Below are 25383 nucleotides of genomic sequence, written 5' to 3' on the forward strand. Positions count from 1 at the left end.
ATATGATTGAACACAAAAATCCTACGGTATCAAAAGGATTGATGAAATTTTCATTATCAACCTCGAAAAGCGAAAAAAACCGGAAAAATCTATTAGTAATAACACACTATTTCAACAGCAATAACTTTTCGACAACTTTTCATATTGCAATTTCATTCAATCATTTAGATTTTCTTAAATGTTTTCATTTCATTTCATTTCAAATAAACATTTCATATTATTCAATCAATGTCTTTGACACAGTGTAACTTTTATCGGAATTTTTCTTCTTCTTCTAACCATTTGGCTATCATCATCAGTCGCATAATCATTATGTCTTGTCTTCACATCAAAATCAAAATCGAATCAAATCAATCAATAAAAATAGAAAAAATAGAAATTTGTCTCTCTTCTTCTTCTTCGTTGACAGTTCAACGAATTTTTTCGATCGATTATTATATAAATATGGCCAAAAATGATTTGATATTTTTGATTTATCATTTTTTTTTGTAGAAAATTTTCCAAAGATCACCCAATATGAAATTTTTAATGAAAAATAAAACAATTTTTTTAATTATTTTAATCGGTTGTTTATTACCGATTGATGCTGTAAGTTTGTTTTTCGTTTTGTTTGCTTTCGTTTTTCAAAATTTTTTAAAAAATTTCCAAATAATAGTCTGGTTGGTTTTTTTCACCAAATACATCGGAAAATCAATCATTATCAAATGATAATGATATCGATGATGATGATATTGGTAATATTAATACAATTGAAGAAGTAGAACCTATTGAACAATTTCCATCAGTTAATAATGGTGGTAATGGACAAGATCAACAACCACAAGAACAAGATCAAGATCAAGAACGAAGAAATCATATGATGGGTGGAAATAGTGGTAATGTTCCAATGTCATCAAGTGGTTATTCGGAAACAGATCAAAGTCCTTATAGACAAGATTCACATAATTTTGGTTATGGAAATAATAATGATGAACAACCAGGTAAGTTTGATTTTTGGAAACAAGCAAAAATTCAAAAAACTTTCTCATTTTTTTGTGTTAATCGAAAAAATTAAAGAACAAACTTGCGGTGAAAATCAATATGCATGTCGAAAAGTAAGTCCAAATCAACCACGTTTACGTTGTATACCGAATGAATGGAAATGTAATGGCCTAAGAGATTGTGAAGAAAATGATGATGAAGATGACTGTCATGGTGTTGGTCAAAATAGTGGTAGTCAACAACAACAACAATATGGTAATAATGATTATAATCAACCACAATATCATCGTCCACAAGTTGATCAACAACAACAACAACAGCAACAATGTTTACCTGGACAACATACATGTTATGGTACAGGTATACATATTAGTATGCCATTAAAATGTTTAGAACGACAATTTGTTTGGTAAGTTTTGCTCCAAAAAAATCAAAGATCAAAAATCAAAGAAAAATTAATTAAAATTTAGTGATCAACGTGCTGATTGTCCATATGGTGATGATGAACGATCATGTCCAACATCACAAGATTCTTCTTCAAATCAACAACAACAAATGTCTGATAATGATCGTTTACGTTATCCACAACAACCACATGGTGTTTCCACTGATGGTGTATATCCATATCCTGATCAACAACAACAACCATCAACAAATTATCAAGGATCTAATCAACAACAACATCAAATATATCAACAATCATCGATACCAGATGCCGCTGAACGACGAATTGATAATCAATCACCATCAACTAGTGGTATTACGCCAAATGTTGATAATACATGTCGTCATGGTCGTAGTGAACTTTATATAAAACGTTTAGAATTTTTTGATCGTTGTGTACGAACTTGTTTACAATCAAATCGATTCAATTGATTTTTACAATTTGAATCAGAATCGTGCTCTTTAACCATCATCAAGAGATTATAATTTGAAACAACCAACCAAAACATAACAAAACAAAATAACATTGAAATAAAGATTTAGTTTTTCTATATATTTTTTTTTCGTTTGGTTTGTTTGTTTTAGAAAAAATTGACTAAAAATTTAAATTAAATTAATGAACAAAGTAATAATAATGATTTTTGTTTAAAAAAAAACAAAAATTAATTACAAGTTTGACTTGATTACAAGACAACAAAAAAAACCGATTAACCTTCAACCGGTATAACAAAATGGAAAAGTTTTTTGGAAATTTTTTCTTTGCCCCATTGTTTTTTTGGATTTTTTTCTCAAAAAAAAGTTTCTTCACTTTTCTTCATTGACTGATGGCCATTTATGTAATTAAAGTATTTTGATGATTTCGATGATGAAATTTTCTCGATTAAATCATTATCATCATCATCAATAAATTAATGATGATGATCCAGGATGATGATGATGATGATGTCCTTCATTTATTGATAAGATTTTTTTTTCTTTGGAAAATTGTTGAAAAAAAATTCAAGAATCATCAAGATTTGGTTGTATGTTCTGTATATATATTATGTTCATAATTAAATTACCGCTGCTATTGCGAACAAAGAAAGATTATGCGCAATCAGAAAAGAATCTGCGGGATACATTATCCGCAGTACATTGGTAAAAGCCAGTGCAATGGAAAAAAACCCGAAAACATTACCGAGGCACTTCGGCGCATTATCATCATCATCGTATATATACGACCATAATAAGAGAATGAAAAACACGGGCAACAAAAAAATAGGAATTTTCACGAAAAAAGAAAACCTCAAACAACGGTATTAAACCACATGCACATGTGTCATTCATTTGTTTGTTTGAATGCAGAAAATGATGATGATGAAGAAGAAGAAGAAGGCCAACTATAGAACGACGACGACGATGAAAATCGAATCTGAGCAACCAGAAAATTTTTAGTTTCGAAAATTCTCAAGGACAATCATCATCATCAAACAAACAATAATTTCTCGAATAAAATATTATTATTGTTGAATCAGAATGAAACAAAAAAAAATCTAATGTTTGAAAATAGCTAATATATATAGTTAGTGAGTGAGAGTAAAGTGAATGAATGTAAAACCATGTTCTGTATATAATAATAATAATCTTAACACTGAATATATAGTCCTCGACAAAAAAGAAGAAAAGAAAAGAATATTCTTCTATTCATTTTTCTCCGGAGAGAAAGAAAAATGCTTTCGGTTTTTTGCTTTCGGTTCACATTGAAAACATTCAATAATAATTTTGAACTTGTAATTTAATTTTGCTTTTTGTTATTTGTTGTTTATCATTTATTATTGTCGAATTGACAACAACAACAACAAAATATTTATTTCATTTTAAGAAACAACAAACAAACAAACAAAAATGTTACATACCATAAATAAATATAGATCACCTTCTAATGATGATGATCATCATCATTATGATTATAATGTGATTTAGGAATTGTAATTTTTTTTCTTCTGTTTCAATGATAATGTGATAATTATTATGATTTTAGTGTTATTATTATTTTTTTCTGTCTTGTAATTTTGTTTTTTTAAATTAAAAAAATTGTAAAACAAAAACTATTATATTTTTCTTCCAAACAAAATACACCAACACATCTCCTAATGAATAATGAATTATAATCATCATTTAAGATCTAGTCTGATGATTTATCATCATCATCATCATCATCAGCAAATAAATCATCAATGTTTACGTTATTTGAATTTAAATAAATCTAGTCAACGAAAATATTATTACAATTTAAAATTTTTATCAAATCAGGTAAGTGAATAATGAAATGATTTTTCTCAAAATTCAAAATAATGAAAGGGTGTTGATTTCAAGTGTTAAAATAGCCTTGATGTTTGTTTAATAAGAAGAAACAAAAAAATTTAGCCACCTTTTTTTTTCATTGATCGATCGATTGATTGATTGATCGATTGAAATCAATAATGAATGTGAAATTTCATTTTTTCTAATTGAAACCAATCCAGTAAATGATTGAAACAATTATTATTATCATTGAAAAAAAAATTGTAAAAAAAATCAACTGATAATTATAAATAATTATCTTCTCCCCCTCTTCTCCTTCATTTGTATCATTTACTTTTTTGTTGTTGAATTAACAGTTTCCTTGTTATTTTCGCTTCATTACCCCGTTTGTATGTTTGTTTAAATTGAATTTTAAAGAAAAAAATATCTGTTTTAAACACGGTTTTTTTCTCTTTCATTTAGTTTCATATTTTTCGGAAACTTTCTGTCTTTTTTAGACATTGGGTTTTTGTTTGCTGTTGCAAAATTGATGAGATTTTTTTTTTTTGTTGAAAAAGACCAAGAGAGAAGGCTGTATGTGTGTGATACACGTGATAATATTTGTCAAATGAAAATACGTTTTTTGTTCACTGAAATGATTGAATCCTTTTTTGTTCACTGAAAACAAATGATGGAATCATAATCATCATCTGTATGGACAAACAAACAAACAATCGATTTTGATTTTGATTTACAAAAAAAAATCTGCTGTTTTCAAGTTTAGAAGTGTTTTTTGTGTTTGTATAATGGGAAATCATATATGTAGTTCACCATCATCCGGTTGTGGTTGCTTCCATGATAATGATAATAATAATAATGAAATGAAAAAAAATCCACCAATCATTTATCGTCATCAACGTCGTCATCGTTTTCCAATTGCCAATGATTCATATGCAAATTGTTCATATATTGAATGTGCTTGTTGTGGTAAAAATTTACGCCGTTGTCAATGTGATTGTGAATTAGCTGGCCGTTGTCTTTGTGCTGGTCCATTAAATTATCATCGTCATGATTTTTTAAGCATTTCTGGTGGTGCTGGTGGTTTACAGGTTTTTATTTTATTCAATTTGATTCTTTTCATTTGAAAAATACAAACAAGAAGAATAATGTTCCCAGTTTTCCCCATTATCATTAATTTCATAATTTCTGTTTGTTTTCTGTTTCTTTTCCTGTCCATAATCAAATTATGAGTCATTATTATTATTGTTTTCTGCAAGTCCCATGGTCATTTACTGGTCTATCATTTGGGATTTGTTTTCTTTTCTCCCCTTTCTTTCTTTCCCCACAACAAAATACATAATTTTTTTTTCATTCATTCATGGACAAATATTTACACACACACTATATTCGATTGATCAATCAATCAATCATTCATGTTTATGTTTATACGTTTTTCATTTTAAAAAAATCAATTACAACATTATTATCCGGATATTAATGTCGAGAAAAAAACAGAAAAATCTAAGGGATTTTTTTTGTTGAAAATTTCACATCAATTTCTCTATCTCTCTCTCTTCCTTTTCAATGCAACCTTGATACTTTTGTTGTTGTTGTTGTTCACATTGAAATTTTCACAGAAATAGAGAGAGAGAGAGAGAGAGAGAGAGAGAGAGAGAGAGAGAGAGAGAGAGAGAGAGAGAGAGAGAGAGAGAGAGAGAGAGAGAGAGAGAGAGAGAGAGAGAGAGAGAGAGAGAGAGAGAGAGAGAGAGAGAGAGAGAGAGAGAGAGAGAGAGAGAGAGAGAGAGAGAGAGAGAGAGAGAGAGAGAGAGAGAGAGAGAGAGAGAGAGAGAGAGAGAGAGAGAGAGAGAGAGAGAGAGAGAGAGAGAGAGAGAGAGAGAGAGAGAGAGAGAGAGAGAGAGAGAGAGAGAGAGAGAGAGAGAGAGAGAGAGAGAGAGAGAGAGAGAGAGAGAGAGAGAGAGAGAGAGAGAGAGAGAGAGAGAGAGAGAGAGAGAGAGAGAGAGAGAGAGAGAGAGAGAGAGAGAGAGAGAGAGAGAGAGAGAGAGAGAGAGAGAGAGAGAGAGAGAGAGAGAGAGAGAGAGAGAGAGAGAGAGAGAGAGAGAGAGAGAGAGAGAGAGAAAAGGAAAAGAGATAGAGAAAAAAAATTTCACAACCAAACCGAAGAAGAAAAATAAAATGTTGACGACAATCGATAATAATGAAAAACAAAAAACATTGACGACAATCCTTTCCTTTCGTACAAACAGAACATATCATCAAAAAAAAAAAAAAAATTAATAAAAAAAATTTCTTTCGAAATTTCCAGGTAGAGATTTTTAAAAAAGAAAATCGGCTGTTTGTAAATCCGAGACATTGAAATATCGTTTTGAATTGAATTAAAAAAACGTTTTACTCAATTCAGTTTATAAATTAGATTTTTTTTTTCTTCCTAATCACACCATTTTTTTTTTGAAAAAACCACACACACATTCAATACGTGTTATTATTATTATTTGATTTTTTCCCCTAAATAGTTTTATCCAGATGTACATCTTTGCCATTGAAAAAATAATTTCTGTTTTTCTTTTTCAACTTCATTATAATTGATCTTTTCTCTTTCTCTCTCTTTCATCGACTGTTTGTGGTCACAATTTTCTTCGAAATAACAACAACAACAAAAACAAATCTTGTAATCATCGTTATTTGATTTTTGATTTTTCCTATTTACTTGCTTGTTTGTTTGTTGTTACCAAGCAATTTTTAATTCATTCATTCATAAGTTGTCTGTCAAGCCGATTGGTTTGTTTGTTTGTTTTATCACATTCAAGCTGTTTGATATTTTGAATTTTGAATTTTGATTTTAAATTTTAAATTTTTTAAATTTTCACCTTTGTTTTTTTTTTTAAAAAAATAGGATTGCAATAAATCAAAATCACCATTAACATTTGGTTATTGGAAATTATCATCATTGAATAATAAATTAATTCAACGTGCAACTGGATTAGTTAATGGTACATCGGTTTCATCATCAACATTAAAACAATCCTCATCATTATTATCATCACCAATTGTTAGTTTTGTTAATCGTATACAACCATCATCAACATTATCATCATCATTATCAACATCATCATCATTATTATCAACGGGAAAATTTCTATCAAATTTTGAACAACGTCGTTTTCGTTCAACATTAGATATTGAGATAGATATGCAAAAATTATATGGTGTTGATTTGTTACGGGAACCGAATGTCAATAAAGTATGTAACCAAAAAAAAAAAACAGAAAGTTTTCTTCTATTCCCATCAATCTGAATTGATTTTTGAATTTTGATTTTCGTTATTTGATAGGATTTGGCATTCACAACCCGTGAACGTGAAGTTTATAAACTAAAAGGTTTATTACCGACTGCAATACGTTCACAAGAGTTACAAGTACAAATAATTATGGATAATTTACGTTCAATCAACAGTGATCTAGGAAAATATATGTTTTTACGTGATCTACAAGATCATAATAAACGTCTTTTTTATCGTGTATTACAAGTACATACACGTGAATTAATGCCAATTGTTTATACACCAATTGTTGGTTTAGCATGTCAAAAATATAGTTTAATATTTAAACGACCACGTGGTATGTTTATTACTATTAATGATGCTGGCCGTATATTTGAAATTCTTGGTAATTGTGGTGAACCAGAAATTAAGGTAAATATTTTGCAATTTATCATTGAATCATTTTTGCAATTATTTAACACTTTATTAGGCTATAGTTGTAACTGATGGTGAACGAATACTTGGTCTTGGTGACTTGGGTGCAAATGGTATGGGTATACCGGTTGGTAAAATGGCACTTTATTCAGCAATTGCTGGTATACCACCTGAATTAACATTACCAGTTACATTAGATGTTGGTACAAATAATCAATCATTATTAGATGATCCATATTATATTGGTTTAAAACAACGTCGTGCAACTGGTCCACATTATGATCAATTGGTTGATGAATTTATGGAAGCAGTTGTTAAACGTTGGGGTCGTTCTTGTTTAATACAATTTGAAGATTTTGGCAATAAAAATGCTTTCCGTTTATTATCAAAATATAAAAAAGATTATTGTACATTTAATGATGATATACAAGGTACTGCTTCGGTTGCTGTTGCTGGTATGCTTGCATCATTCCGTAAAACAAATACCAAAATTAATCAACATAGATTTCTATTTTTGGGCGCCGGTGAAGTTTGTTTTATTCCTGTTTTTTTTGTACAATTTTCTAAACTTTCAATTTTTAAATTCAAAACAGGCTGCATTAGGTATTGCTCATTTATTGACAATGGCTATGGTTGAAAATGGTATGGATGAAGAAACTGCCAATAGTCAAATATGGCTTATCGATTCACAAGGTTTGGTTACACAATCTCGACCTGGTATTCGTGATGATGAACATAAATGGCCATTTGCTAAAAATGTTAAAAATACAAAAGATTTAATGGAAATTGTTAATCTGGTTCAACCATCTTGTTTGATTGGTTTGTTTGTTTGTTTTGTTTTGTTTCTTCTAATTTAATTTTTAATGATTTTTTTTGTCTGCAATTTTGTTGATTAATAGGTGCCGCTGCTGTACCAGGTGCATTCAATGAATCAATATTAAAACGAATGGCCGAAATAAATAAAAATCCAATAATATTTGCATTATCTAATCCAACATCAAAAGCTGAATGTACTGCCGAACAAGCTTATCAACATACTGATGGACGTTGTGTATTTGCAAGTGGTTCACCATTCGATAATGTTGTTTATAAAGGACAAACATTTGTACCTGGACAAGGAAATAATGCCTATATATTTCCAGGTGTAGCATTAGCTATAATGGCTTGTCAAGTACATGAAATTGTTGATGAAGTATTTTTGGTTGCAGCCAATGCATTAGCTGAACAAGTATCAAAAGAAGATTTAAATATTGGCAGTGTTTATCCATCATTGGATAATATTAATGAAGTATCATTATTATTAGCCGCTCGTGTTGCTGAATGGTTTTTCAATAAAGGTTATGCAAATGTCAGACCAGAACCGGATGATAAATATTTATTTCTTAAATCACGTCTTTATGATGCATTATATGATGGATCCAATTTTACAAAACATGTTGAAGAAAGTCATCATGCATGGCATCAACATGATTGAATTGAATCGAAATTACCTTAACGAAAAAAAAATTACTAAAAAAACTATTATTATTATTATCAATTATCAATTATGTTTGACTAAATTACAATTTAAAGAAAAAATTATAGATTACTAAACCCTTTACACACACACACACACACGCCAAATATATGAGATTAATATATATTTTTGTTCACCAATTTGGAATTGAGAAACCAAAACACACATTTGACATTGACTGAAAAACAAAACAAAACCTTAAATAAGTCAAGTTTAAAAAAATTTTCTTCAAAATAAATATAGATTTCAAAAAAAAAAATTAGTGGATTAAACCAAAAACCATGATGAACATTTTTCAATTGATTTGATGTGATTGTTGTTGTTGTTTGAAATGAATTTTAAAAAATAAAAAAAAATTTCTTTTGGTTTTTAACTTTGATATTATGACATACAAATGGAACATTATAATTCAAATTGGATCGATCTAAATCATCATCATCATCATCAATCAATCAATAATCATTACAATTATCGATTATATTCATATTTATTTATAATATTTATTGGTAGTATAATTAATGATCAACAAATATTACAACAAGAATTAATTATATTTAAATATTCAAATCCAAATTTAATACATGAATTATTTGTTAAAAGTGGTTGGCCATTTTTAACATTTTTTCTACATAGTTCTCTAACATTTATAACCTGTGCAATTATTTGTAAAATTCATTATAATGATAATAATAATGATAATCGACAATCAACAATTACCAATGACAGTTGTAATCAAACGCTTGACATAAAATTACGAAATTATATTGGTAATAAATTTATTCGTATAACAATATTTATGTTATTATGGTTTTTAACACAAGAATTTTTTGATTATTATCAATGGTTAACAAATATTGATTATAATGGCTATGGTAGTAATTTTTCATTCGATATTAGTGGCCATATTTATGTATTGATTTTATCTAATTTATTTTTACAACAAGAATCACGTTTTTTACAACAATATCTACGACAACAACAACAACAATATTGTCAATCAAAAATCGAAGATGATGATCAAGATCTTGAAGAAATTGAAATGGCAAGAAAATCATTTCATTTCCATAATAACGATAATGGTGATATTTTATGTTATCCAGGTTTTATACAATTTACAAATGATGATGATGATGATGATCGAAAAATTGTTGTTTCAACCCAATCATTCAGCAATATGAAATCATTACCATTATCACCACCGTTATCACCACCATTATCACCACCGTTATCATCAACATCACCATCATCAGCAACATCAACAATGAATCAGAAAATGAAATCAATTTCAGGTTTCAATCATACCTGTATAATAATAAATATATTTATAAAATTAATATCAATCATATGGGATATAATACTATTACAAACAATATTTTTCTATCATACAACTATTGAAAAATTATTATCATTTATATGGACCATTTGTTGTTGCCATTTTCTTAATAATTCATTTTCTTCATCTACATATAAATATCTATAATAATCTAAATTTAAGTTGAATCCAAAAAAATTTTATAAAAGTTTTACAAATAAAAAACAAAAATTTAATTTAAAAAACCCATAAACGAACTGTAATTGTTTTTTTTTGTAATTAGATTTTAATTCGACACGAAATATTTTCAACAAAATCAGATTTATTTAATCGATTAGAAAAAAAAAGAAAAATAAAGTAAAAACCAAACGAAAATCTCTATATATTCTGTTTTTTGTTTTTTTATCATTCCTAATTTGTTTTGTTTTGTTTCTGGGTGGATTACATGAATGAATCAATGAATGAATTTTTGTTCAATACTACTAATAATATATTATTATTATCATTATTATAATAAGAAGAATGTGTGGGAAAAAAATGACGACAATCAAGACAGATGTTGGTAATTCAATTCAATGGGCATCAGTGTGTGTGTGTGTATGGATGCATGATGTGTGTGTGTATGATTCAATGGATCTTTGAATAACATTTTGGGATAACATTTTGTTTTTTAGTTCTTTCTTTTTTTTTGAGATTGTTGTTTTCATTACTAGAATATATTATTATAAATAAAATTTTGTTTTTATAAATAAAATAATAAAAATTGTTCGGAAAGAGATTTGGGAGAAAGAAAAAAAAATCACAAACACACGAATACTATGACAGAATTTTTTTTTGTTTGTTTGCTGTATAATCAATTTTTTTCAAAGTGCTCCAAATGGATCGATTGATGAATTATTATTATTATTGGTTGTTGTATTGTTGTTGTTTGTTGTTGTTGATTTTTGACCGGCCAATATACTGGACAATGTTGATGCATTCACAGTTTGTGGTAATATTGGTACGGCACCGGGTATCATTGATGGATGTCGTAACTATTAGAAAAAAATCAGTAAATCAATCAATGAAATCAATAGATTTTTTTTGGTTAAAATACCTGAAATGAATTACCCATCATCATTGTTTGTGATGGTTGTTGTTGTTGTTGATTAGCAAATAATGTTGTTGATGATGGTAAACCACCAATAACACCACCACCACCAATCATTGGCATTATCATTGTTGATTGTGTTATTGATGATCCTGATCCTGATGTTGTTTGTGTTGTCCATGATGATGGTGGTAATACCATTGGTGGACGATTCCATACATTTGTTGTTGCTGTTATTGGATTTCGCATCATCATTGATGATGGTGATATTGATCCACTACTATTAATATTATTATTATTATTAGTGCCATTCAATGTTGTTGATGATAATGAATTATTAACACCACCACCACCACCAGTTTTCATTGTACTTTTTGGACTTGGATTAAATTGTTGTCCTCTAAAAAAGCGAAAAAATTGGAAAATTACAATTGAAAAAACAACAAACAGCAAACCACAAAACAAACCTTTTATAATTATTAGCTCCTTTGAGACCATTAATATCAAGATTTTGTGCTAAACTAGCTAATGTTGCATCGAGATCACCTTTAACTAATATACCAGTTGTTGTTGATGCTTGATTATTATTCGAGGATAATGAGGAACTTGTTGGCACTGATGATAATAATGATGATGATGATAATGATGATGAAAATGGAATTATCGTTGACGAAGAATTATTATTATTATTATTATTATAATTAGTTGGCACTATATGATTATTATTATTATTATTATTAAATAAATAATTATTATTGGTCATTGAATCGATTGAATTCATTAATGATTTTTGATTCTTGATTAATGTGCTAACATTTTGTGGTTGTAAAACATCACCAAATGCATCGAAACCTATTTATATCAAAACAAAACAAATAAAAAACATTAATCAATCACAACAACAACAACAAAAACGTGGAATATTTTTGGTTTTGATGTATCATGTTGGAGCAAAAACAAAACAAAACAAAAATAGCAAGCCTTAGCAGCAACAAAACAAAACAAAAACAAAAAACGATTCTTGTTAATTTTGTTTCTACGTAAAAAAAACTTAAGCAAAGCAAAGCAAAGCAAGCATTAATGAACCTAGCCAAAATCAAATTTTTTGTAACATCCAAAAAACAGTGAAAATGAATAACTCATATATCACATATAGGCACGTACACCACAAGGAGCTTGATCAGATAAAATGAATCAATTTGAATATTAGATCAACAACATCTTACACACACACACACACTTTTACCCACATTCACATCCACTAAAATATAAGAATGTATAGAAGACACACACACACACAAAGAAAAACATAAACACGAATGAATAAAGAATGTGATAAGAACGGAAGAAAGATAATGATGATGAATTAAGCCAAAAGTATTATGCTGATGATGATTATGATGAATATTCAAATGAATCTATATTATGATGAAGAAAACGATAAGAGAAATATATTTAGGAATGAATGATAAGAATCGCTAATGATAAGAAGCATCTATTTTTCGCAATTATTCTTTTTCTGATTCATTATTTTCAGCTATATTTTTTTCATCCAATTCTTCTGTTGGTTGTTTTTTATCCATTGTATCTTCTTCGACTAATTTTTCGGTTAAATTATTTGATTTTGAATCAGAATCTGATATAGTAGTAGTAGTGGTTGTAGTAGGAGCAGCAGCAGCAGCATTAGTTGTTTTATTATTCATCATCATTTGTGACATCATCATTTGCATTTGAGCCATCATTTGTGCTGGATCTTGAACATTACTTCCTGCTGCACCTGCAACTGCAGCACCCCCTCCACCTCCACTTTGCATTAATTGTTGCATCATTTGTTGTTGAAATTGAAGAAATTGTTGTTGTAATTGATTTGGATCACCACCAACACCTGTTTGATTGTTGTTTACAGTTACAGCAGTGGTATCTGGAAATGAAGCTTGCTGTTTTGAAGGTGTTGTTGTTGTCGGTGCAGGTGGACGTGATGGTGGTAATTGTTTTGATCGACTAGAAGGAGTTGTTGAACCACTACCATGATCATCATTATCTTTATCTTTTCCGGTTGCAATTGATGAAGGTGGTGGTGGTGGTCGAGTTGGTGTTTGTTTAACTGTACTTTTATTTCGATCTGATTTTGAACAAAAAAGTAAAATTCAAGTTAAAAATTCTTCAATTATCATCACTCAATAAAACTTACCATCAATAGTTGGTGATTTTTTATCTGTAGCCGATTCTATTGCCAAAAAACAAAAATTTTTTTTTGGTCAAAGTTCACAATGTTTGTGAAAGTGTTAAACAACAACAAAAATCGACAAATAATCAAACGAAGAGAAAAGCAATGAATATTTTTTTTTTGTTGGAAAAAATAGATGAGGAAATCAAAATTGAGAAAAGAAAGAAAGAAAAAAAAGATAAAGGAATTATATTGATTAGTAAAAAAAAAGAAAAAGATAGATTTGTAAATGGAAATGGATATCGTGGAGATATTGAATTAATCTAAATTGAAATAAAAAACAAAACAAAAACAAACAGAATAAATAAGCAGGCAAAAGCAAATTGAAAAAACAAAACAAAAACCAAAAAATAAGCATCAAATATTTTCTTGTGTTATATAATATATATAAAGTGTTATATTGTGATGGAATGGATAGAATGGATGTTTAATATCTGATGATGTTGATTTCAATCAATTTCGAAATGATGAATCAAAAAGCAATTTATGTAAGATTTGTGTTTGTTTTGGTCAAAACAAAATAACAGAAAAAAAAACAAAAAAGAGGTAAAAAACGAAACAAAACGAAAAAAAGATTCACATACCTGGATACATAGTTATGACTGGTGGTGCTCTCACTAAATAATTTGTAATTTTTGTTAACATTTTTTTTAAAAACGTAAAGAAAATTATCACATTTTACAACCACACGCACACACATACACGCACAAAGTAAATAAAAAGTTTTTTTTAAAAAAATCAAGTTGAATAAGATTTTTGAAAAAAAAGAAAATGAAAAACAAACGAAAAAAAAGAAAAAAGATTGGTTGGTTAGTTGAATTGAATTGATTGAATATTGAAATGATGAATTAGAAAAATCGTCGAAATGCAAATGAAAAAAACTCAATTTCACCACCATTATTCACAACAGCAACAACAAAAACAGAATTTGTAGAAAAAATTTCCCTAGTAAACTTTATCGATTCTGTATATGAATTCTGTGTATATGTCTGAGTATTGTGTAAAACTGAAATTTTTGAAACTGAAAAAAAACTAAACTAAAAAAAATCAGTGCAATCAACTACTGTGTGTGACATGGGCAACCAAAAAAATTAAAAAACAAAAAAACCAAACTGGGAAAAATCAAACCAAAAACGAAAAAAAAACCCACTAAAAAACAAAGTTTTCTTTTTCTAAATAAACTTGCTCAGCAAAAAAAAAAATTCAAAAAAAAAGAAAGTTTCTAGGAAAAATTAACAACATTAACAATTAACAAATGAAATAAAAAAACATTACCAATATTAGAATTACTGGAACTTCCGAATGCAGCAGCAAAACCATCGGATGTAGCAAAATCACCTGCAGCAGTAGTAGTTTTAGCTGATGATGATGTTGAAGCAGTAGTTGTTGCCGATGTAATACTTAATGAATTTAAAATATCAGCAAATGGATTATTGGCTGCCATAGCCGATGATGATGATGTATCCAATGAAAATAGATCAGCATTTGTTGTTGATGATTTTTCACCACCACCACCACCACCATCCATTAATAAATCAATCATATCGTTTGATTTTTTAGCCAAATCATCTTGATTATTTCCACTTGATAATGCCAAAAATGGATTATTCACCTTTTTTTCTTGTAAATGTTTTTCCTGTTTTGAAAAATAAAAAGAAAAAATTATTTAAATGAAAATTTTCAAAAAAAACCGTCAAAATGAAAAAATATAGCGAAAATTTTCACAAAACATGCACACCAGAAACAACAAAAAAAACAGTAACACTGACCGAACTTTCCGAAGATTCATTCTGAATTCGTTATTTAGTTTTTTATTGGAAAGCAAAAGTCAAAGGAAGAAAAAGAATTAGAAAAGAGTTAAAAGTTGAAAGGCATTCTGGCTGAGAAAAAAAGATAAAAATACCCCTTCGAAAATTACCTTTAATTTATTAAGAAATTTTTCCTCTTCTTCAATAGCTTTTTTAACTGTTGTTTGTTCATCCGCTGGTTTATTTTCACCATTTGATGTTGTTCTGCAAAAAATGTTGTTTTTTGTACATTAATTCAATTTGAAAAAAAATCCAATATTTACCCTGGTTTTCTTCCTTCCATAGCAGCTAAATGTTGTTCCATTGCTTCTAATAAACTACTTGGTGCTTTAGTTAAATCAGGTATTTCACCACGATCAATACCGGCCATTTCGGCTACTTTCAGAAATTCAGCCACTTTATTCATACGTGTTAAAAATTTTTTATAAATATCCAATGTTTCACGTGCCAATTTTTTATTTGTTAATTCAAAATATTTTTCCAAACAAGTGATAATACCATCATTATAGCAAGCAAATAAACGTATTAGATCTTTAAATAATAAAAAGAATGCTGCATTGATAACACTATTTGTTAAATCATTAGCATTACAATCAAATTCTAATAATGTATCGATCTGTGTTTGTAATACGGGTATTGTTTTCAATAATTTTTCCATACCCATTTGTCGTAATTGACAATCATCTCTGTATAAATGAACGGTGAATAATGAATTTTTTACAAGTAAAATTTAAAATTTACAAAAAAAACATACCCTCGTTTAACTTTGGTAAAATCAAAAGCAACCGTACGATATGATAATGCTTTTGTATTAATATAACGTGCATAACGACGTATAAATATTGACATATCATAACCTTTTGGTAATGATTTATCTAAATAATTATTTAATTGAAAATTACAATTACTTGATGCTAAATATTGTGTAAAACGTTCATTTCCATAACACATTAAATGATGTACAGTAACTAATGCTTTAAATACAACAATCCAACTTGATTGTTGTGTACGTTCAATTAATAAATTTGCCAATTGTGGTATCGATACGTTTGGTTCATCCGTACATTGTAATAAATCTTTTATAAAAAGTTTTATTAGTAAAAAAAAATTTTAAAATTAAAAAATTTTACTTACAATCAATATGTTTCTTTTTAGGTGCAATCATTTCTTCGGTTGTTGCTTTACAAACAACACGAGCTAAACCTTGACCAGCTAATGCATAACGTGCTGCATTAATCCGATCATTTAAGGTTTGCCCTGAATGTGCTCCGGGCATCATTTTTGTTAACACTTAATTATTATTATGATTACTTTTGATGATGAAAGAAATTTTAAATTTTTTTTTTAAAATCCAAATCTTTTTTATTTATTTTTCACCGGTGAAATCTGTTCCTATATATAAAAAAGAAGAAATTGAAAGTGAAATGAGAAAAATTTGAAATCAAAAATCAAAAATCAAAAAAATCATAACGCCCGTTTCATATATTTTGATAACGAACGAACGAACGAAAACAAAAAACAGGAACAAAATCAAACAAGAAAAATTATTCAATTTCACATTTCACATTTCTTTCGATTTACACATTTGATGATGATGATAAACAAAACACCAAAACACCAATATCAGAAAATTATTACAATGTTAATAATGTTTAACTCACATATATTCTCCCACTCTCACACTATATATACATTCAAAATCAATTGTATTTTCAATCATTAAAATCATCTACCACCACCACCACCATCACGATAAACATCAAAATAACTTCAAAACATAAAGAGATTATATTTAAATAAAAAATAGTAAAAACTTTAAGAAAGTTGTTATTTGAAAAAACAAAAATCTATTGACAATAATCATCATAATCATAATCATCAATTAACAACAACAACAATAATAATGTATAGATGAAAGGGATGTTTGTTTTTTTTTCTTCTCTTCACTTCCCTCCCTATATTATTATTTAGGGTTAAATTATTATTATGGCTGTAAAATTTCCTTGTTGTTGTTTGTCAATTGAAAGTCGACAAAACCGTTTGCCGGCACATCATATCAATATAGCATCATCAAATGATGTTTGTTTGTTTGGAGTTTTTCTCTCTCTCGCAATCACAATAATTCCTGATTGATTAGATTTGAATGAATGAATTAACACCCTCTCGAATTGAATAAAGAATGACCAAATCAAAATTTCTGTAAAATCCCTCTTTTTTTCCACCAAACAAAAAAAAACACCCACTATTAACATTGAATTGTGAACAAAAAAAAAAGATAACAGAAACATCATCAGTAACAAGAAAAGATTCATTCGGATTTTTTCTTTTTTTTTTTTTTGTAGCAAAAAAGGGGGAAAATTACTCATTTATTTTGAAACAAAACAAAACAAAACAAAATTTGATTAATTGATTTTTCGTATACAAAAACAAAGCAAAAGCAAAACTCCCAGGTTTGTATATGTCCTCAATATGCTTTTTACGTTGTTGTTGTTTTCGATGGTGCCCCAATAGATTTTCTCTCTTTTTTTTCCATAGAAAAAAATAAGCCTTTCATTTCAATTTGTTCCTTGTTGTTGTTAGTTGATTTCATCATCAACAAACAACAACATTTAGTTTCTGGAATCATTTAAGAAACGTGTTCCAATGATGATGATGACCTACAAACATTTGACTTTTTTTTCAATAAAAGTAAAAAAACACACACGCGTAGTATACATAAAGAAAAGATGATAATGATGACCAAAGCTTCTGTTTATGGTAAAATCTAAATGAAAAATCCAAAATGGATAGATCCATATGGATATTAAACCAAGAGAAAAATAAAGGTCATCATCATCATTATCAACAACAACAACATTTTATTTCATTGTAAAAACAGATTTCCCTTCTCCCACACAAAACACAATCCCAAGTTTTTCAATCAAAAAAATGAATACCATACATACCTTTCTTTTGTTTGTTATTTTGGTTTTTTTTTCTTGACTAATTTCGTTGATGAAAACGACGAAAACCAGAACAAGATGCGAGAATGGAAACGTAGTGAATCTAATATGATGATTATATAATGTTTGGATCAAACACTGGAAAAAAAATGAACTGAGTGATGATGATATTGGTGGTGGTGAAAAGACCAAGATGATGAAGAAGAAGAGGGAAATGAAATTATTGACAACCACAATGTTCTATATAAATGAAAATGAAACTTTGATCAGAAAAAAATCATTTGAAGAAAATGAATGAATCGATTTTTCTTCTTGGAGCAGTATTTGGTTTTCAATAGTTTTTTTTTTCTTAAAAAACTTTAAAAATTTTGTTTTGTTTTTTTCCTATTGTTTTATCATCTGGAACCCAAGAAATCAAACAAAACTTTCGATTTGATTCGAATTGGATGATGAAAATTTTTGGAATTTCTTTTTTTTTTTTACTTGGGCTTTTTGTTCATCTATTTTTCTGGCTATATACAACAACAACAACAAGGCTTGGTGTACCAAACAAACATAACATGCCAAAACAAAACTCAATTATTATTATCTATAATACTATCTTTGGTGGCTTGTTTTTGTTCGCTATATAAAAATGCGATGAATTTTTTTCGGTTATAGAAGTAAAGCAAAGATGAATGAATGAATGAATGTTATTCTACCATCAGAAGATGGAATATATAATTGGAAAAAAAAGATTATATAATATAGTGTGTGGATGATCAGTTCAAAGCAAGATTTTTTTTTATAAATGTTTTTTATTTTCCTAAATAATGAGTCGGCGTAATTCTTGTTAAATCCAGTGAAATGAATGTTAGGAATGTGAAAGTAAATTCATTTTATTATTGATTTTTTGATGAAAATTTTTGATTTTTTTAAAATTTTAAAATATTTTAATTACTAACCTCAGGATCTTAAATAATTGGATAATGTTTGCCGGTTAAAGATTTATTCATTTAGAAAAACGTTGTTGTTTTTTTCATTTGCATCACAAATCGGAAGAAACAATGAATGAATGAATCGAAAATCAAGTAATGAGATAGAGAGAAAACGAAAAAAAAAAACAAACACGTGGCAAATATTTTCAATATTTTCTATAGAATCGAATGAAATCAATAGAAAAAAAAATAACAAACACAGCCAAAAGAAGAAAACAGCCAAGTAATCGAAATGTTAAAATATCATCGTTGTCGTTGTATAGTTGTTTTTAACATTAATAACATCCACATCGAACAAACAGACAGACAAACATCGAAGCAAAGAAAAATTGGTAAAAATTTTTTCTACAAGATTTTAAACAAAATATTTTGCATCAATTTCATCATTCGATGATCAAACAGCCAAAAAAAAAAAAACAAAACTATAGTGGCAATAATATTTTGTTACATTCGAGCAATATGTGTGTGTGTAATTGATATCAAACAAAACAAAAAAAAATTGTAATGAATGAAATGACGGATAAATAACAAACAAACAAACAAAAAATATACAGGATAAACTCGTCTCTTTGGCTCGCTCAATTTGTCTTTTTTTTTTTTTTTTTTTTTGTTTATGCCATCTATTGGCATTTTTTTTTTTTGGAACAGAACATTTTTTGATGAATACGAACGCCATCTTGTATCGTAAAATATCATTCATTCATTAAATGTGAATGTGAGGGAGTGAGTGCGCAACAAGATATACTTTTTATAATTACCGGCTGCTTCTGCTGTTGTTATGAATCAAATTGAATTTTTATTTTTTTTTGCGTACGTGAGTTATGCATGAAAAAAAATAACAGCCACTACCACTACTAGATATATAAGACAAAGGTGATTTTTTTTAATGTATTATTTTATGCTTCTACCTTTTTTGTTTCTTTTTTTTTTTTGAATTTAATGGCCGCCATTACTATTATTATTACTACTACTTTTGGTATTTGTATTGTTCATAATAGTGAATTGAATGTCAAATGTTCATGGCTATACCACTACTATGCTCTTCTATCTATGTGGATATTCGTTTGTTTTGTTGGAACGTTTTGTTGTGTTGTATAATACCATTCGATTCGTTTTTTTTTGGCTCTCTCTTTTCTCTTTACAGATATTTTTGTTTTGTTGTATGTGTGTTTGTGTGTAATAATAATGTTTGTTATACAAACACAATTGTGATTAGCATCCCTTGTTTATAATCATCAATTTATAATATTAAAAACAAATTTATATTAACATTATTATTATTATTGTTGTTAATGGCAATGATTTATTTGTGAATTTTGTTTCATCATCATCGAATTATTCAAGACAAAATCAAAAGAAAGAAGGCCAAATAATAATAAAAAAAAACTCGAAATGATTGATTGGAATCGCCATGAGCCACGTATCACCATTTGTAAACATATATACAAATGTCAATAAATGTTGGCTAATGTTTATCGAATTCCAATTGTCATAGAATAAATCAAGTTTGTTCAAAATCAAATTCATTCAAGAACAACAACCAATCATGAAGGAAACTAGTCAAAAGTTTCATTCACAAGAAAAACCAATCAAAATGTCAACAACAGAATCATCATCGTCGTCGTCGGAAAGTAAAAAATCATCCAACAATATCTCTACGGTTGCTGTTCCAAATAACGGTGATAATTGTGTTGTTGTAACCAATTCAAGAAAAGAAGAGTCCAATTCAAATGGTCGCATTCATCCATCATCAACATCACCGACCACAACAAAAATGATGAAAAAATCATCATCAAAAGTAAATCAATTATCATATCGTGATCGAATGAAACGAAAATTATCCGATGTATCATCATCAACATCGACAACAAATACCATAAACGATCCATTATATCATGCATTCAAACGTATGTGCCAACAAGATGATTCTAGACGCATGCTGTTTCGAATATTAGCTCAGGATTCATCATCAACACCGGATGCTTGTTCATCAACAACAGCTGCCAATACATTGATCAAAGAATTTGTACAACGTCTTCGTTGTAATGTTGGAAAATCTGAAAATCAACACGAACAATCATTATCAACCAATGAAGTAAATGATTCGATGATTGTCAACGCAGTAGCATCCACATCGACATTACCATTATCACAACAATCACCATCAACCAGTCATCGTGATAATAACAACAATGTTCATGTTCAAACAATCAAACAGGAACCGAATGACCACAATCATCATGACCATGATCATCTTCATCATCATCATCATCACCATGTTCATAATTCCACTGTTTGTAATGAAAACAACCAACCATCATCATCATCATCATCGAATCAGGTGAAAAAGTCAAATGTACGAATTCAATGTAAAATCGTACAATATCTGGCCACACAGATTCGCAAATTACCATTAGCATTATCGCTATCATTGATGACACCAAGATTACCAATGCCGGCAGCAGAATTACAAAATCTACGATATGGAAAATATTTTCGCGTTGAACAATGTCCGAATGGTTATGCAAAAGTATTGCATCTTTATTGGGATGAAATTGCTCATCTTGATCGACAACAGAAACTGGAATTATCTGCCGAATTCATGAAGGAAAGCTTTCGTGAAGTAAAACCAAATGTTTCAGCCTATGTAATTAGCATTGTACATAATGCCGCTTATTATATGCCAGATTGGCTTGAATGGCTTTCCGATTCGAATCCAAATCTTGCGGTTAAGGCAGGCAAACTTGGTCAATCCGGTTCGGACATTGAAACAACCACAATGACCAAATATCGTCAACAAGTAAGTGAAACATTGTTTCCTATCTCATGATGATCGATAATAATAATGGATTTATCCATGATCAGGTTCATCGAACTTATTTGAATGGTACTTTTCGATATGGTCCATTACATCAGGTGTCGGTAGTAGGCACTGTACACGAAGAAGTTGGTGGTTATTTCCCTCGATTAATTTCAATTCTGGAGAAATCACCATTTCTTCGCTTAGTAATGCCATGGGGACCAATGTCATCGTTACACATGTCATCGCCAACTGAATCAAATGATGGCCCAATACTTTGGGTCCGTCCTGGCGAACAACTAATCCCGACCGCTTGTCTTTCATCATCAAATTCATCAAACACTACACCTAAACGTCAGAATGAACTACGTGGTCTGTTACGACGATCATCCGAACCTCGAGAATTCATGTTCGAAGATAGGTTAGTTAATTTCATTCAAATAACGAAAAATCACCAACATAATCTATTCTTTTTCTACAGAACTAGAGCTCATGCCGATCAAGTTGGCGAAGGTTTAGAACGGCAAACTACTGCAGCTGTCGGTGTATTGAAAGCAATACATTGTGGACAACAGCCCAAGTATAATCGTGCCACCAAAGATGTTGTAGCATTCGATGCTGCCCATTTTGATGAACTCACCATGAAACTACAGTTGGATCTTTATGAACCACCCGTTTCTCAATGCGTCACGTGGATCGAAGATGCTAAACTTAATCAATTACGACGTGAAGGCGTAACATATGCACGTGTGCAATTGCACGATAATGACATTTATTTTCTACCCCGTAACATAATCCACCAATTTCGCACAATCACTGGTAAGTGTTACGTTTGATCATCCATTTCATTAATCATAATTCATTGATAATTTAGCTGTCACTTCGATTGCCTGGCATGTTCGACTCAAAAACTATTATCGAGATACACGAGCCAAAGATGACAAAATAGCCACCGACAATCAACCCGGCGATGCATCATCATCAAACGTTTTGGACGACAATAATCGTTCTCATAATCACCATCAACAACGAAAATATTCGATGTCAAAAAAATCAAACAAACGTTCCGCTGATGATGTCCCCAATGATGATAATAAAAAATCGTTGGATAATCGAAAAAACAAAAGAGCTCGCATTGCCTATTCTACTGTCGATTCAGAGATTGCCAAGTCCAAATCATCATTACGAATGGAAAATGGTATTCATTTTCGAAATCGTCGTCATAGTGAAACACCTGAACAAAATCGTACCGAACGACCATCAAATAATGAACGTTTACAAAGCGAACCACCATCGATTCAGCAATGTGCATCACGTAAACAATTACTTATGAAATTTTTAAATGAAAATTCCAAAAACAAACATCGTACAGAGAAACCATCATGAACAACAAAAAAATATCAATCACCAAATGATCATAGCTAATCCAACTAGTCGAAATTCCATTCATTTCTTCTTTTTTTTTGCTTTTCGCTCACACTTTTTTTCTGATCTCTTTTCTGGCCCCCTACACACACAAATTCTAATCTGATTTAATTTAATCATCAAAATTTTACATCCACCAGATTCATATTATTATTATTGTAAAAAAAATTGTTCATTATACGATTATATATACAGTTTATTTCCCCCCCACCATCATCATCACCTTCACTTCATTAATGATCAGATGATAATTATTATTACATAATATATATATTCAATATAAAATGGTTGATTGATTATATTTACTAATTTGATTTTTTTTTAATATTTATAAAAAATAACAACATGCAATCCTTATTTCATTATTACAATCGCACATTTCTAAACAATCACACTGTGCAAAAAAAAAAAGAAATGATTCACCTGATGGGTATTTTTTTCTGATTGATTTGATCATCATGTGATAATGTGAAATTTTCAATAAAAAAGTTTGTTCAAATTATTTCACACTAGATGGCTGTAGCTTTATTATCGAGTATGATTATCACATGTTTATGGTTGAAGTTGTTGATTATTTTTCGGTTTGAATCATTTCAAAAACTTTGAAGAAAAAAACAATGTTGCCATTATTACGGCAAAAATTTCGTAATCTTTATGATACGATTCGTTTTCTACCGAAAGTAACTCGTCGTCGAATATATTTGTCAACATCATTGGTAACAACAATGACAACAACCGGTATTTATGTTGGTTTACAAACAACAAAAATCGAAACATTTGTCAATCATCTTCAAATGTACAGGTATGTATTGTATGTGATCATTCAATTAATCATATTGATTTATTCACCGAATCAATCAATGAAACAGAATGAAAATGCCTTTTCCTGTGAATGAAAAACTGATCGATTTATTGAATGAAACAATCAAAAATGATGGATTTAAATTCAATTCAAAACGTATTGATCTATTCAATACATTTGGCTGTGATATTTATTCAATTGGAAATGTTCATTTACCAACTGGTGCTTATATTGGTGTACCATTTACATTTAATTTGGAATCAATACGGCAATTAAATACGGATGATATTCGTCTGTTGGGACGTTATAAAACAAAACGATCACGTGATTCACCTGTAATCAAACAATTATTTGAATCATTAATACTTTCAGATGATGCTAAACAATTTGCACTTTCACATCAATTACATTTATTAAGTTCATCATATTTTTTTATCAAATCTTTAAATATTATGACAATGACCGGTTTATATATGTGGTTGGTACCGAAATTTAATCGTTCATTAGGTTTTTATGAAAGTAATAATCTAACACGATCATTACGATTATTACCACGTATGTGTGGTGCTTTATTCTGTATGTTTTTAATGACAACCATAACAATTGTTTCGGATCAATTTCTTGACTATATTTATGATTTAAATTGTTTACGTAAAACAATTCGACAAAACGATCAACATATACATGGTGGATGTGAATTTTATCAAAAATTAATTAAACGTAATCAAGCTATGTATGAATTACTGGCGGATCATGGTCCAAAATTTTTCAATAAAAATGGTGATGTTAAACGTTTGTTTGGTTTATATACAACATCATATTCGACACATTTGGATTTTCTTAATTCTCAAACTACAAACAACAACGACAACAACAATTCCTAAATAAATGTCCATCTTTTTTTGTTTTAATTCGATAAATAAATATCTATAGTATTCATTTCATTTCCAATTCCATTTCTTTCTTTGTAATAGAAATTAATCGTTACAAACGAAAAACAACATTTAGCGCCAAACAAGTCCAATTCGAAGATAATATGTATGGTAAATAGTGAATAAATCTTTCTCTCTTTTTTTTCAATCATT

The 25383-nt window shown here is 29.1% G+C and overlaps 5 protein-coding genes across 8 annotated transcripts; 4 read left to right on the top strand and 1 right to left on the bottom strand.

Moving 5' to 3' along the window:
• The first annotated feature begins 439 nt into the window (after window positions 1-439).
• On the top strand, window positions 440-1980 carry LOC113794178 (uncharacterized). The gene is made up of 4 exons (XM_027344274.2): window positions 440-588; window positions 656-980; window positions 1057-1390; window positions 1452-1980. Exons 1-4 carry the CDS (start codon window positions 517-519, stop codon window positions 1855-1857), a joined length of 1137 nt encoding a protein of 378 aa, XP_027200075.1. The 5' UTR covers window positions 440-516; the 3' UTR covers window positions 1858-1980.
• Window positions 1981-3549: 1569 nt separating this feature from the next.
• On the top strand, window positions 3550-9174 carry LOC113794146 (NADP-dependent malic enzyme-like). Of its 3 annotated transcripts, none has more exons than XM_075822460.1 (6): window positions 3550-3717; window positions 6599-6946; window positions 7037-7396; window positions 7455-7928; window positions 7993-8218; window positions 8299-9174. In XM_075822460.1, exons 1-6 carry the CDS (start codon window positions 3565-3567, stop codon window positions 8871-8873), a joined length of 2136 nt encoding a protein of 711 aa, XP_075678575.1. In that variant the 5' UTR covers window positions 3550-3564; the 3' UTR covers window positions 8874-9174. The 3 variants fall into 3 exon arrangements, with proteins under 3 accessions (XP_075678575.1, XP_027200038.2, XP_027200041.2); XM_027344237.2 differs by lacking the exon at window positions 3550-3717 and adding an exon at window positions 4479-4796; XM_027344240.2 differs by lacking the exon at window positions 3550-3717 and adding an exon at window positions 6359-6483.
• A 1357-nt stretch (window positions 9175-10531) lies between these two features.
• On the bottom strand, window positions 10532-19689 carry lap (phosphatidylinositol-binding clathrin assembly protein lap). 2 transcript variants are annotated; one of them, XM_075822458.1, is made up of 12 exons: window positions 19239-19689; window positions 18298-18534; window positions 16487-16744; window positions 16107-16428; window positions 15616-16038; window positions 15463-15556; window positions 15314-15334; window positions 14820-15180; window positions 14129-14161; window positions 11785-12169; window positions 11324-11717; window positions 10532-11261 (listed from the first exon to the last, which is right to left on the bottom strand). In XM_075822458.1, exons 3-12 carry the CDS (start codon window positions 16629-16631, stop codon window positions 11091-11093), a joined length of 2349 nt encoding a protein of 782 aa, XP_075678573.1. In that variant the 5' UTR covers window positions 16632-16744; window positions 18298-18534; window positions 19239-19689; the 3' UTR covers window positions 10532-11090. The 2 variants fall into 2 exon arrangements, with proteins under 2 accessions (XP_075678573.1, XP_075678574.1); XM_075822459.1 differs by lacking the exon at window positions 15314-15334 and having other exon boundaries at window positions 19239-19684.
• Window positions 19690-20441: 752 nt separating this feature from the next.
• LOC113794137 (uncharacterized) lies at window positions 20442-23858 on the top strand. Its single transcript, XM_027344228.2, has 4 exons — window positions 20442-22071; window positions 22137-22492; window positions 22553-22890; window positions 22946-23858. Exons 1-4 carry the CDS (start codon window positions 20818-20820, stop codon window positions 23455-23457), a joined length of 2460 nt encoding a protein of 819 aa, XP_027200029.1. The 5' UTR covers window positions 20442-20817; the 3' UTR covers window positions 23458-23858.
• Window positions 23859-23997: 139 nt separating this feature from the next.
• On the top strand, window positions 23998-25242 carry LOC113794138 (transmembrane protein 177-like). Its single transcript, XM_027344230.2, has 2 exons — window positions 23998-24298; window positions 24366-25242. The coding sequence occupies exons 1-2, from the start codon at window positions 24114-24116 to the stop codon at window positions 25180-25182; spliced, it is 1002 nt and encodes a 333-aa protein (XP_027200031.2). The 5' UTR covers window positions 23998-24113; the 3' UTR covers window positions 25183-25242.
• Window positions 25243-25383: the final 141 nt, after the last annotated feature.

This window comes from Dermatophagoides pteronyssinus, unplaced genomic scaffold, assembly GCF_027571235.1.
Source record: "Dermatophagoides pteronyssinus isolate colony J.1.1.1.1 unplaced genomic scaffold, Derpt_VIB-CSIC_2022.12 sq0017, whole genome shotgun sequence".
Taxonomy (NCBI): domain Eukaryota; kingdom Metazoa; phylum Arthropoda; class Arachnida; order Sarcoptiformes; family Pyroglyphidae; genus Dermatophagoides; species Dermatophagoides pteronyssinus.